Here is a 13,963-nt window from a genome sequence, read left to right on the forward strand (position 1 = left end):
GGGATTTAGAAAGTGGTCTTCAGCGGACAGAGACTAAAGGAACCCAATAATTTAATCCTGTAAAATAGAATTTACTCTGTGCCTAGGATTTTTTTCCGACTAAGAAATGCTTCTGATTCATGCGGAATTTTGCAAGGTAAACCGCGGGTTCTGATTGCAGCTGGACCTCTAAAGTTCGAAAGCAAACGGTTTTTCTCTCTATTTCTGTCCTCTTGCATCTCTCTCTCGCGGCCTCTTTTCTTTTAGGTTCCCCAAAGCCTGCTGCAGCAACACTGCAAAGTGGGGCAACCCAGGCTCATTTGCCTATCAGCAAAAACTCTTTGTATCCATCTGAAGCGACAAACCACACAACACGCCTGTCCCAGCAGCTTCGAACTTCAGGGCGGAGGACTTGTCGCAGCTGTGCCGCACGGCTCCCCCATCCGCTCCGCGCACCTGGACGCGGGCGGCGAGCTACCCCTGGCCATGACGTCACCGCACCTGGCAGCCGCCGGGGGCAGGCGGTGAGCCGGAACGCGGCGGGGGCGGGGCAGGGAGGACCGAGGATTCTCGCGAGATTTTCCTCCTCCCGGCCCAGCTCCCGGCACCTTCCCGGCCTCTGTCCCGGTCTCCACCTCAGTCTCTGGCGTCGCGTTAGAGGACTGCAGGCGCCGAGGGAGCGGCGGGGGGCGGGCTCCGGGGCTGGGCTGGCGCTCCGGGTTGGAGCCGGCGGCCACGACGAACCGGCAGGTCCCACCCCGTGGCGGGAGCGATCGGGGGTGGGGAAGCCGCCGGCTGGGCGGGCGGGGGAGGGTGCGCCAGCCGCCGCGAGTGAGGAGCGGCCGCCGCCTGTTCCTCACGGGTGGCGTGGACGGGACTGGCCAGGGAACGCCGCGGGCGGATGGAGGCGCCTTCTTGCCCCGCCTGAGCTCAGCCGGGCTAGAGCCGAGCGGAGGGCCCGCCTCCTGCCGCCGGAGCGGCCGCGCGAGCAGCCGGAGGAGGAGCGGCGGGCGCCGGGCTGCTCCCCGCGGGAGCCCCCAGCATGGGTAAGGGACTCGAGGACGCTCCCGATTCGGGGAGACGGTTCCCCTTCTCGATCTCGGCGGGGAGGGGGCGGGGGTCGGTCCCTGCGCGGCCACACGGCTCGCTCCCCGCCGCCCCTCCTCGCCCTGCCTTCCACCTTGCTCTTCTGGCGGAGAAGTGCACCATCTCATACTTTCCTCTCTGCCTCTTTACCTGGGCCCGGGAAAGGTGAGGGGATGAGGGGGGGGGCGCCCGATCACCTCGCCCCGCGCCTAGCTCCGCTCAGCCTCGAACCTTCCTTCTTCCCTAGCCCCTTCTTTCCTCCCCGATCCTGGTGGGATGGGGGAGGGTGATCGAAAAACTTGACAAACTAGCACTTTCAACTTCTTTATCTTCTGTGAACCTTTGTATAGATTGGCCTTTTAAAGCATTTTGTAGTTTGTTCGTTAGAAAAGGCAAACATTTTTTTTCCCTGCTAAAACTTCCAAGGGGTGCCTCAAGGGCAGGGAAGCTTGAGTATTTACTCCGTTTCTACCTGGGCAAGTGTGTTGGCACTTAAATATTAAATCTCTTCCTGAGAACTGGATTGGCGTTTGGTAGGATTTCTGCGTTGAATCCTTTGAGAAGCAGTTTCCTGTTTGGAGTTAGACTTCCTCGCTAGAAGGGGAGAAAAGTACAAGGCCTTATATGTTATTTACTATGTGCTTTAAAGTTTTTGTTTGGAGCTAGAGAAAGAATGTGTTGCAGCCTGGTTTGAAACGGAGTTTTGTTGAGTAGTGTAACAATGTTTTTGATAACAAAGTTCCGTGTGGGCTAGGCACTATCTCCCTGAATCCTTTAAAAATGAAAAGCAGTTTAAAAGATAACTTTTTTTTTTTTTAAATCAAATGTGTGCCACCGTAAGGCATATGCATGCTCTGTAAGAGTAATCCCAGTGTTGGTTTTGTAGAGCAATCAGAAGGACGCTATCACTTCTTGCAGTTGAGGAAAGAGTTGGTACTGCTTCATCTCAACAAACTATTAACTGAAATTAATAATTCATGAAACTAACAAATGATTTAGGAGCAGGACAAATACAGAGTACTGCTGATGTGGCACCTACTGCCCACACACTGTTTTGTGGGAAATGCCTTAAGGATAGCACGTTTATAGACTGTCGCCTAGCTCTTCTTTGTTTTCTTAGACTTTCTACTTCTGTGCTCTCCTGTCTCCCTTTTGCTCTCAGGTAACTTTTGTACACATAGTGCTCTTAAACTTAGAAACAGTGAAACCTTTGCTACTTGGAACTTTCCAAGGAATTTCTTTCTAATTTATTAGTTGAGCTTACTGGGTAATTGAGGGTTTATCCTCTAAGCTTCAAATTATAAAACGACTTTGAGTGAAAATCATACTAAAATTAAATATGGTATTCTTTTCTGTTTTAAGTAGGATGCAGAATATAATTAAATCTTTTGATGACCTAGGGTCATCATTTGTGACCATCAGTTACTGTGGGCCGTGAGGAGCTGTTGGATTGTATATAGGACTGTAGATCAGATTTCTTTGCATTTTGAAGTTATTAAGTACGCATTTTTCTGCTTCCCTATTGGATGTGCTTGTCACTGTGATCGGTGTCCCCCTTCACCTTCCCACTGGTAATTTTTCTACGCCATTTTTTCCTCCAGAAATCAAATTTGTAATTCTGCATAAGGGTAAAAATGAGTTGACCCTTATTTAGTTGTGAGATCCTCTTTTGAGAAAAGTGAGTATCAATACTTGGACATTGGAGTATTTATTTTGATTGTTCGGAGGCCTTTTCTCAGTGACTTTGCCGTGTTCTGGTTAGGTGAGTTGCCAGATTATCTTGGTCAAGTGTGATGTTTGTACACTCTCAACCTGACTACCCAGAATGTGTTTTAAAGGTTGATTACTTGGGTGCATTTGCAGTTAATTTTTGAAAGGTATTTGTCAGATATTGTCATATGAATGTGTACTTTAAATTTATTGGTCATGTATTCATAATAAAATTATCAAAATCACTTAAAGGGAGTTTTTTCTTTAATATTAATTTAACATACTTGGTTTTGCTGTCAGAAGTCTTCATTTCTTACGACTTAAGACGATAGCTTAAAATATTTACATGGTATTTTATCTGGTTCATCACGAAATGAAAAATCTTTAATTTCTTCGTTTCAAAATAACTTGGATACCTATTAAGTGATGGTTCTTAACATTTAGGTGGTACAGCTAGAGAGTTAGAGCGTGCTTGGGCTCTGAACTGGGACAGTTTAAAGTCAAATCCTGGCTCTTCTACCTACTAGCTGTTGTGACTGAGCTTCAGTTTCTTAATCTATAAATGGGATAAAACTATCAACCTTATAGGTTGTTAGGAGGATTGAATGAGTTAATACTTGTAAAGTGCTTAGAACAGCCAATGTTGGTTGCTATTATTTTCATTTTCAAATAAATTTCCTTAAATCTTGCATCAACTTGAAAAAACAATTCTCAATGTTTGACCTTTGTTAGAAGCATGATATTGTCTTTGAGGGACCAGTGGGATGAGATGATTTTGTATCAATGCAGAAACAGGAAGATAACTTCCAAAGTTTGATATACTGTGAGAAAGTTCATTATTGGTAGTAAGTTTAGGAAAAACTAAGTGGGATGAGTGTTAGTAGAGACTTATTTGAATGTTGTCTTAAACTAAAGCACTGTTTTTAGTTTCTGCATTTATTAAATGTGGAAGAATGCTTATCATAAGGAAATTTGAGGCCTTCCGTGTGGAAGAACTGGGGAGAGCTTGAAAAAGATGGTAAGACAATACTTATATTTCTTATTCCAAAAGTACAGATCTACATTTTGGAGTGGAATAAGACAGAAAGCAAATGGCACGAAGTGTTACTATATATAACTTTTTATTTCTGAAAAAGTAAGCAGATTTTAAGGATTGGATTTCTCTTAATTTTAGATAAGGTTATGAACTTTTTAGTTTAAATTATTTTTTACCACCTCACATATAATAAGTCAACATGTTTAAATTATGAGGCAGTTAATGGGCAGAAATATATACTTGGTTTAGAGATAATATGTGTACTTCTGTAATACAGTGATTTATTTCTTTTCTTTGATTCACTCTTTGGATAAAATCTTGATTCATACAAATAAGTAGTGGCAACTGGAAATTGCCTCCTGGCAGCTCACCTTTCAATTTCAGGATTTACTTCAATTAAACTAATCCTGAGCATGAAAGAGGAATATTAGGAAATTTTTGTTTCAAAGTTGGATTGGACTTTCCTGGTGGTGCAGTGGTTAAGAATCCATCTGCCAATGCAGGGGACACGGGTTTGAGCCCTGGTCCAGGAAGACCCCACATGCCGCGGAGCAACTAAGCCCGTGCGCCACAACTACCGAGCCTGCGTGCCATGACTTCCGAAGCCCACGAGCCTAGAGTCCATGTCTTTGCAACAAGAGAAGACACCGCAATGAGAAGCCCCCACTTGCTGCAACTAGAGAAAGTCCATGCACAGCAACGAAGACCCAGTGCCGCCAAAATTAATTAATTAATTTAAAAAAGAAACAAAGTTGGATCACTAGCAAATCTAATAATCAGTTGTGTTCCTTAATTAGTAAGTACTCGTGATCAGATTTTTCCAAGGGTTCAAGTTTTGAATAGTTATAATTCCGTAAAATCACATTTAGGGTGAAAATTCACATTCATAATATTTTATATTTTCCTATAGAAATTAGCCTGAAGTTTGCCATATATCTCTCGTAAATGAGGGGTTAGCAAAGTAAAATGATGTCTTATTCACTTAATAAGATGATCTAAATTTTAAGGCATTTAAGATAAGAAAGTTAAAAGCATGAAGTGCCTTCAGTTCATTCCATATTGCCAATTGAAAATACCTTCAAATTTTTATTTATAAGTAATCCAATCTGTGATTTTTTTCCCCTCCTCTCCTGTGTCATGGAATATTTTCCTCCATTAAGTGTATTTTAAGTATGATACCATTTTCTAATGTATTTAAAAAGTGGTGTCATGTCAAGAGGTTGAAGATAGGCAAAGAAAGGTGTAATGATTCTTGATTTGTGTGAGAACAGGACAGCTGCAGAAGCAGTTCCTAGGTAAACTGGTGTAAGTTGTGAACGATCTGAAAGTTTTCAGAGTTTCTGTTCAGAAAAGAAAGAGGGAATAAAACCTGATATGGTGTGATTGAAATTTAGGTAAATTGGTACTCATCATGATGGATCTGTGACTTGGTAGAATTTGATATCCAACTACTAGGTAGGTTTACCTCAAGCAGGATTAGCTCTTTCTAGATGGAGAGGCCAGAACACTGGCCTGGAAATCTGGATGGAGGTACTATAGTTAGCCTCTCAGCGGATAAGAGTAGCAAAAGACAGTGTGCAGACAGGTGGAGTTGGCCAGGTTGGTGTGGGAGTGGGATGGTGGTGGGTAGCAGGTACTAGGTAGAGGTTCAGGCTGGCATCTTGGAAAAGGGAGGAAATGAGTTTTAGCAGTAGGCCTTGAAGACCTCGGAACCGGGAAGCAGAACCAGACAGGGTCCAGATTTCTTATGAGAGATACAAGGTAGCTATTTGTTCCCAGGAACAAAAGTGAGCTTGGTTATTGGAATTGTTTAGGATGTGGCAAGCAGTAATATTGACAAGATACTGAGCTCCTAAGCTGTAGAGCTTATATATTTTCTGCTTGGCACTGTGTCGGTAGCTGGATCTATATGTGTGTTACAAGTGGCCCTGGGTAACTGGGGTGAAAGGAGATTCTCTGTCTCAATGCTTGAGGATATTTCTTGCTCACAGTCTAGCGCTCCCTCTGTTTATTTGGTCTCAGGGATTTGATACATCTGCTCTTTGCAGCTATTTATTTTTCACTTGTTCTTCTCCTTTCACACCCAAGGCAAAGCAGATTACAAAGTTTCAGCATACCCTTCCGTTTCAGAAACAAGTGCACAATCCTTAACAGTGTTAAATAGTCATAACTGCCAATGTAATAATAAATGGGCAAGTAAGGCATAAGAAACTTGAAAGTACTACTAATTTTTGATCCCTGAACAATTTCACTGAAGTTGTGTTAGGCTAGTTATTAGGCTGGTTATTAGAGAGAGCTTTCTTAGTTGTTTTTTTGTTCGTTTGTTTTTTGTATAGTATACCTGCCCTTTTCAGTCCTCCCGCATACTCCCCCCACACCATACTACCCACAGCTTTCTTTTAGATTTATGTTAGATAGATGTTCTGTTAGATAGATGTTCAGACTAGTTCACAGGGTCATTTATTGCTACTATTAAGCAGATAGAATTCCCTTTATAATCTTACTAGGGCTTTTCAGACCCAAGATTGTGCTTCTCTCCCTCTCTCCCTCCCTCGGGTCTTCGTTGCTGCGTGCTTTGTTGTGGTGCGCAGGCTTCTCATTGCGGTGGCTTCTCTTGTTTCGGAGCACGGGCTCTAGAGCACGCGGGCTTCAGTAGCTGTGGTGCATGGGTGCACGGGCTTAGTTGCTCTGCGGCATGTGGGATCTTCCCGGACCAGGGCTCGAACCCATGTCCCCTGCATTGGCAGGTGGATTCTTAACCACTGTACCACTAGGGAAGTCCCTGTGCTGTACTTTCAATTTTCAGTTCTAACCTTGGTTTTAGCACCAAGTGAGTTAGGTATTTTCTTTCTGGGCTCCTAAATGTTTCCTCCTTTGGGCTAAATTTAACTTTACCTCTTTTTTGTTTTTTGGTTTTTGTTTGATAGTTTCTGAAGACCTCAGTTGCCTGAATGTTCTATCCTCATACTTACTCTTTTCTTCCAGCTGAAAGTGTATTTATTGGTTGTTTGTACTTAAAGGAGCTTTTATTCTAATAAGAAACTCTGCTTTTTAAAAATTCATTATTCTAAATTGATATCTAGCCTGAAATGTTGATCTAGTGTCAGATATGGCCATGTTATGGACTCTTTTTTTCCTAGAACCTCTTTATACTACATCATTACTTTCCAGTGCCTCCAGTAGACTTGCATTTTTTTTTTTAGACTTGCATTTTTAATCTTTAAAATTTTGTATACTTTATTCAACTTTCCATCATGATCACATACTGTTTCTCTACTAATTTGCAAACCAGAGATGACTAACATGGGATCCTGAATTCCCGTATCTATTTTAGTGCCACATAGCTCAGGTTCTTTTTAATTTTATTTATTTATGGCTGTGTTGGGTCTTCGTTGCTGCGTGTGGGCTTTCTCTAGTTATGGCGAGCAGGGGCTACTCTTTGTTGCCGTGCACGGGCTTCTCATTGCGGTGGCTTCTCTTGTCACAGAGCACAGGCTCTAGGAGCGCGGGCTTCAGTAGTTGTGGCACGTGGGCTCAGTAGTTGTGGCGCACGGGCTTAGTTGCTCTGCGGCATGTGGGATCTTCCCGGACCAGGGCTCAAACCCGTATTCCTTGCATTGGCAGGTGTATTCTTAACCACTGTGCCACCAGGGAAGTCCCTCAGGTTGTTTTTAATGATTCAGTGTCCAGGTAATTCTCAGAGGGTGACTGTGTGGCATCTAATCACTAAGAGTTTCTAGGAGAAAAATACTTTAAGTATGGTAACAATAACAGTTACCACCAACGTTAAGAGAAAGGTTCCATCACAAGGTCACATTGTCAAGGAAAGGAGCTTCGGATGAGAGATTAATCAAGAAGTATTTGCCTTAATGTGAGGAATGTGATTAATGCCATGCTAGGTGCTAGGAGAATTAGGACAAATATAAGTTTTGGTGCCTCAGATAGTTTACAACAGTCTTGCAGGTTGGGCATATTATTAGAATCATCTGGATTTTTAAAAATTTCACACAGGAGATTCTGATGTAAGTGCTCCCATGTCTCCTTACGTACAGTTGTTGATGAGTGTCATCAGAGTGTTGGGATGGCTAAGAGTGTTGTGATAGCAATAAGAATTAACATGGTAGGAATAAAACTTAACATGTGAATCATCAGAAATCCAAATGAGAAACGGGAACATAGTACATTAAGAAAATATATTCCAGTGTCAGAAATGTTAAAATGTAATAAGGGAAGTATAAGGAAGATCAGGATATAGATTCCTGCATTGGAAGGCAAATAGGATTTGTTCATCTCTAAGTCTGACCAGTGACATAGTGAGTACTTGGCAGTAGCCAAGATATTTTTTTCTCTACTCCTGGTACTGTCTTTAGAGTGAAGCACACCTTCATTTGAACTGGTATCTTCAAGATCCTTTTACCTGAAATATTCAAAGTGTCCTAACCTTCTTAGTGTCTATCAGTGCCCCAGTACTGAGGAGGCCAGAACTTTACCTAACACCTAGACTGACCTTATTAACTATAAGAGTGCCATTCCTAGAGTATTTGTATTTATCATGATTATCGTAATAATCAAGTGCCAAATTGTTTGTTTTGGATTATAAGTACAGAAGTTCATATATTTGTAAAATTGAGACCATACAGTCTTGGCTAAAGTAGCATGTAATGTTTTTCGGAAACACATTTAAAGTTGGTCTTTCAAATGTATATTCTTCTGCATGTTTTTTTTTTCTAATTCTTTGTTACACTTTTAATTAGTTAGAAATGTGTTTTACTATCAAAGTTTTTTATTAGACTTTAATTAAAACTCGTACTCTGCTGCAGCAGAATGTACCCTGATGAGTATTTTGCCTTGCTCTTTTGGGATGTGTGTATGTGTGTGCATATGTGCGTGTGTGCAAGCTATTTAAGATGAAGACTGTATTTTTACTTACTTACCAATTAGAACATTCTTGTCAAACACATTTTATGAAGCAGTTAAAAAAATTACCTTAGTACAGCAGAAACTAACACAACTTTGTAAATCAACTATACTCCAATAAAAAATTTTAAAATTACCTTAAATGATGACAGTAAATCTGTTGAGAGTTCAGAATTTTCAGAATGAATGTCAAATGGAAACCTAAAGGCTATACTTTAAATTTCAAGATAACCTCTTTCCCACAAAAATTTCCTAAATTTCTTGTATTCTTTATATTCTATACAACCCAACTGAACTTATGATTAAATCTCACAGTTTAAAGCCTAAATAAAAATTCCTTTGTTATTCTTTTTTTTCATATGTAATAACCTTACTTGCCCTGAGCTTATGGATGCCAGAGACCCCATCACTTATTTTATTCTAAAAAATTTAACACTTAGTAACTAGCAGAAAATTGGGAGCTTGCTGTGTGTCCACTAAGTCTGTGATTCAATAATATTTTAATTTGGAGTAATTGGGGTGGATGAGGTTTAACTTTCTTTTTACAGGTACGGTTGACCATTGGATAACACAGGTTTGAACTTCGCAGGTCCACCTATATGTGGATTTTTTTCAGTAGTAAATACCATAGTACTATAGGATCTGTGGTTGGTTGAATTTGTGACTGCAGAACCGCCCGTCCGAAGGGCCGACTGTAAATTATATTTGAATTTTCAACTGTGAGGAGGGTTGGCGCCTCTAACCCCCACGTTGTTCAAGGGTCAACTGTGAACTCTTTAACCCCTTCTGTATGACTCATTGAGACTCTTAAGTCCCTTTAGTAGAGAATCAGTAATATGGGATATTAAACATCTTGTCAGGGGGATCTGCAGATTGCCTACTCCATGTATGTTACATTGATGTTACATACTTCTAATAAATAAAGGGGAAATTACTTATTTTGCATATGAGACAGTTCTGTATGATTCTCCAATTTATCCTGTTAAATAAATTTAGGCATAAAGGCTTAATTTGCTCCAGAAAGTTTGTTTAAAATAACTTGAACAATGTTGTTGAACTGTAAAATTATATAATATTAAATGGGTATCATGAAGCAAGTATACATATGGTCTTTGAGGCATACTAAATTGATAAATTACATGTATAATTAAAATTTTTCTATAGCCATGTTAAAAATACAGCAAAGGTGAAATTAATTTGAATATTATGGGTATGTTGTTTTAAAGAAAATACATTATTTCAACATGTTCACTATAAAAACTTATTAATTAGTATATATTATTTTCTGTTTTTGGAATCTGGTGTGTATTTTACATATATATAAAACATCTTAGTTTGGACTAGCCGTAATTCACATGCTCTGTAGTCACCTGTGGCTGGTGGTTACCAGCTGGGAAATGCAATTTTAGAATGTAAATCTTAAGGGTTTTTGTGAATCTCACGAGAGTATATATTAAAATATTTTTAAAGTATTGTGCAGTTAAAATCGTTATGTAAGGAATTGAACTATTTTAGGGTTTGTTAATGGTAAATAAACCATTTTTGGCCTTATCTGATTAGTTTTGTATTAGATATTTAATTATTTATCTTGGATAAATAATTTATTGTAATTAAATAACAAGTATATTTTCTCATGGAAAAAAATGCTCAGTTTAATAGATTGCATGTAATAAGCTTGAAGTTTAGTTCTTCTTCTAAATTGATTTTTTGGCAGTCGGCCTGTTGGTATATTGGAGAATTTGAAGCTTTTGAATGACATTTGGTTTGACATTTGAATGACTTGAGTGTATAATTTGGCCTTAGTAATAAGAGAGCTGTTCTTTCAGTTTATAATGCTTAACTTCAGAGATAAGTAAGATTTAAGTGTGACATTTCACAGACATGAATGCTGTTGGTAAGAGCTCAAAAGAAAAACACAGACATAATTATTGGGGAATAAGTTCTCAGAAATGACACGGGAAAAATATTTCAGAAGCCTGTCAGTTTTAAACATGTAAAATTTGGCATGGACCTATGTGATGGCATTGTTCTGGGTAAAGTGTCTATATCTTTTGTTGGATTTTCAGTGAGGTCTGTGATCAGAAAAACATTCTGAAGGACTGTTAAATAGCTATTATGTGATTTTTTTTACCCCACTACATTCTAACATTTCTAGTTTTTTAATCATATTCCACACGAATTGTTTTTTCCATAATAATAATTATTATAATTCTATCTTGTCAGTAAATACTTTGGTTTAAATTTGACAATGTTTCTTGAGATGTCTGTATCTATCAGCACAGACAGAAGCACTCAGTAAGAAGGTGGGCAAGATCCTCACAGTCCTGTTGCTTAATCGTTAGTGGGGAGATTGTAGTATATTATGACAGGTGTTAACATTTAGTGAATATTTATTAGGTACTTCTGTTTAAGGCACAGTTTTAGGCACTTTATAAGCATCATCTCATTTAATTCTCACAACAAATCTATATACATTTTTGTGTACTGTTATTTTTCTCATTTTACAGATTAGGAAGCAAGCACAGAAGTAGAAGGTAATAAATACTGAATTCAGGTACTCTTAATCACTATAAAATGTAGAACGAATTCCTAACTGTTCCTCTGAGAGATGTCCTTTGGGTTATGGAAAATAGGTATTTCTGATCCTCCTTATCCTGCCCTGCTGTTTTTTTGGGTGTATCCAGGTCCTAGAACAAGTGCCTTTTAGTAGCAGCCACTCCAATTTTGCTGAATGAATTTTTTTTTTTTTTTTTTTTTTTTTTGGCTGCGTTGGGTCTTTGTTGCTGCACGTGGGCTTTCTCTAGTTGCTGCGAGGGGGGGCTACTCTTCATTGCAGTGGGCGGGCTTCTCATTGCAGTGGCTTCTCTTGTTGCAGAGCATGGGCGCCAGGCGCGTGGGCTTCCGTAGTTGCAGCACGTGGGCTCAGTAGTTGTGGCTCGCAGGCTTCAGAGTGCAGGCTCAGTAGTTGTGGCACAGGGGCTTAGTTGCTCCACGGCATGTGGGATCTTCCCGGACCAGGGCTTGAACCTGTGTCCCCTGCATTGGCAGACGGATTCTTAACCACTGCACCACCGGGGAAGTCCTGAATGAATGTTGAGTATGATTATACTTGTGCCTAAATAAGAGGTTGTTTTTTGAATATTTATTTATTTATTTGGGTGCACCAGGTCTTAGTTGTAGCATGCAGGATCTAGTTCCCTGACCAGGGATCGAACCCGTGCCCCCTGTATTGGGAGTGCAGAGTCTTAACCGCTGGACCACCAGGGAAGTCCCCAAATAAGAGTTTAAAATTTTAGACAATGTAATATCTTTCATTTCAATGCTCCAAATAGCTGTTGAGTACATACTGTATGTCAGGCATTGTGATGGGATTTGGGAATACAAAGATGAGTGAAACATAGTCCCCTGCTCTCAGTCCTGGCCAGATGGTGTTTGGGGATCATTTGCATTTAGCACTTCTTTGATTCTAAGAATTTAAATTATTGTTTTTTGTATGCATGCATTTATTTTTGGTGAATGCTTAGAAACATAAGATGCTTAGAGATTTTGGTGGATGCTTAGAGAAATTCAAATAATTACTTCATATTTTTTCTTGATTCTGATTATTCTTATAGGTTCTTGCAGTTGTCTGTATAACTTCATTATGTTTTTAAAGTCTGCTTAGAAAGTGAGTAAAATTGTCTTTTATAGCAACTTCCCACTTTTTGGTAAGCTTAATATTCCTTTTTAGCTGATATTTTGTTAATTATTATCATTTAGGAAATGCTTCCAATGCTAGACATTTTATTGAACATTTAATCCCACAAGAGCATTCTGGGGTAAAATATCACTGTTCCCATTCTTCAGATTCAGAAATTAAAGTTAAAGAGATTGTTACTCACCCAAGGTCAGACAGGATATGGAGAAGGCAGAATCAAACTTGCATTGATCAAAGCATTTCCTCTTAATTATTTTTTAAAACGTTTTGGGAAAGGAGAAAAATGTTGAGCTAGACAGAGCAAGTAACATAAATTGAAATAATTATGTCAGTGTGGTTTAAAAATGAACCTTAAATATTTATTACCTGAAAATTGTGAGTTGGTGTTATACATTGTTCATGTATTTGGGTAACTATTTTCTCTTAAAAGACAACAAATTTTAACTGTGTGTTACACATTGGTCTTTTACTCATTTATCTAGTAGGGTATCAGGATTCTTTCTTTCTTTTTTTTTTTTTTTTTGGTGAGTTCTATAAAACTTCATGACAAATATTCATTGGTATTTAAAAAAATCTGGCTTGAAATGTGCTTAAAACTAATTTCTAGTGTTTTTTCAGAGTTAATAGTGGATTAAAAATCTGAGGAATATTTAATTGAGTTTTCCAACTTATTTGCTTTTTAGATAGATTTTGTATGTTTGTTGTTTTTAGGATTTATTATTTTGGGAGGAGACATTAATCACATGTATATGGTAATTTCTTTGTTTGGGGCTAATTCTTAATCAGTTTTTGTGAGATTAAATCCTTTTTCATTTTTGAACTTTGCTTAAGGTATTTTTGTGGATATCTGTCACCTATTGATCTGATTTAGTAATGTTTAAAGGAATGTAATACTGTATAAAAACTTCCTCATACCACATTTGCTTTTCTTCTTTTTGAATATGTGGTAAGAGTATATGGTACTTTGCAAACTTTCACACTCTATTTGAAACACAGAAAGGAGGGGTGGGTTTTCTATTTGATATCTTAAGAATGACTGGATTTACTTATCTCTGCTGAAAAACATAAGAAATGTTATGCTTATCAGTTCTGTGTTTAACAAGCTTGAGGAAGTAAATGACAGAAATTCTAATATTATACATACAGCTAAAAGAACTTTAGGGATGATACTGTGCTTGTAATTAGTGTTTTGACTAATAGCTCTGGGTAACTGTAGGGGACCGAAATAATGAAATGTCATTGGTTAATGACATTAAGCAATGCTCATCAGTTTTTCATTTCTCCATTTATGGTAAAGATAGTCCTGGAAATAAATTTCTGGTAAAAATTTTTGGTTTATGGTAAAAGAATATTTAATCCTGAAAATAAAAATATTTTAAAAAAACCGTTTTTAAATAGGAAATAAGAGGTGGAAGCATTAAATTGTTTTTTATTATATAACTACTTCTTTGGCAATAAAGCTTATATTGGAGTATATTTTTGTTCATTTTTGTATAACTTTCTATATTTTGACCTTTGCTATAATGAACACCGGTTAA

General features: G+C 38.8%; 1 protein-coding gene across 3 annotated transcripts in view; it reads left to right on the top strand.

The window, feature by feature from the left end:
• Positions 1-618: 618 nt before the first annotated feature.
• The window catches only part of CD2AP (CD2 associated protein), a 104,135-nt gene continuing 90,790 nt past the window's right edge, over positions 619-13,963 (top strand). For 2 of the 3 annotated variants that reach the window (XM_027127457.1, XM_027127458.1), the window contains exon 1: positions 621-1,025. In XM_027127457.1, coding sequence (XP_026983258.1) covers positions 1,022-1,025 — 4 coding nt within the window. In that variant the 5' untranslated portion in view covers positions 621-1,021. Of the gene's footprint in view, positions 1,026-13,963 lie in introns of all 3 variants that reach the window. The other variant, XM_027127456.1, reaches the window with a different exon arrangement.

This window comes from Aethalodelphis obliquidens, unplaced genomic scaffold, assembly GCF_003676395.1.
Source record: "Aethalodelphis obliquidens isolate GAN/ISIS:26980383/991018 unplaced genomic scaffold, ASM367639v1 scaffold31, whole genome shotgun sequence".
NCBI classification, from domain to species: Eukaryota; Metazoa; Chordata; class Mammalia; order Artiodactyla; family Delphinidae; genus Aethalodelphis; species Aethalodelphis obliquidens.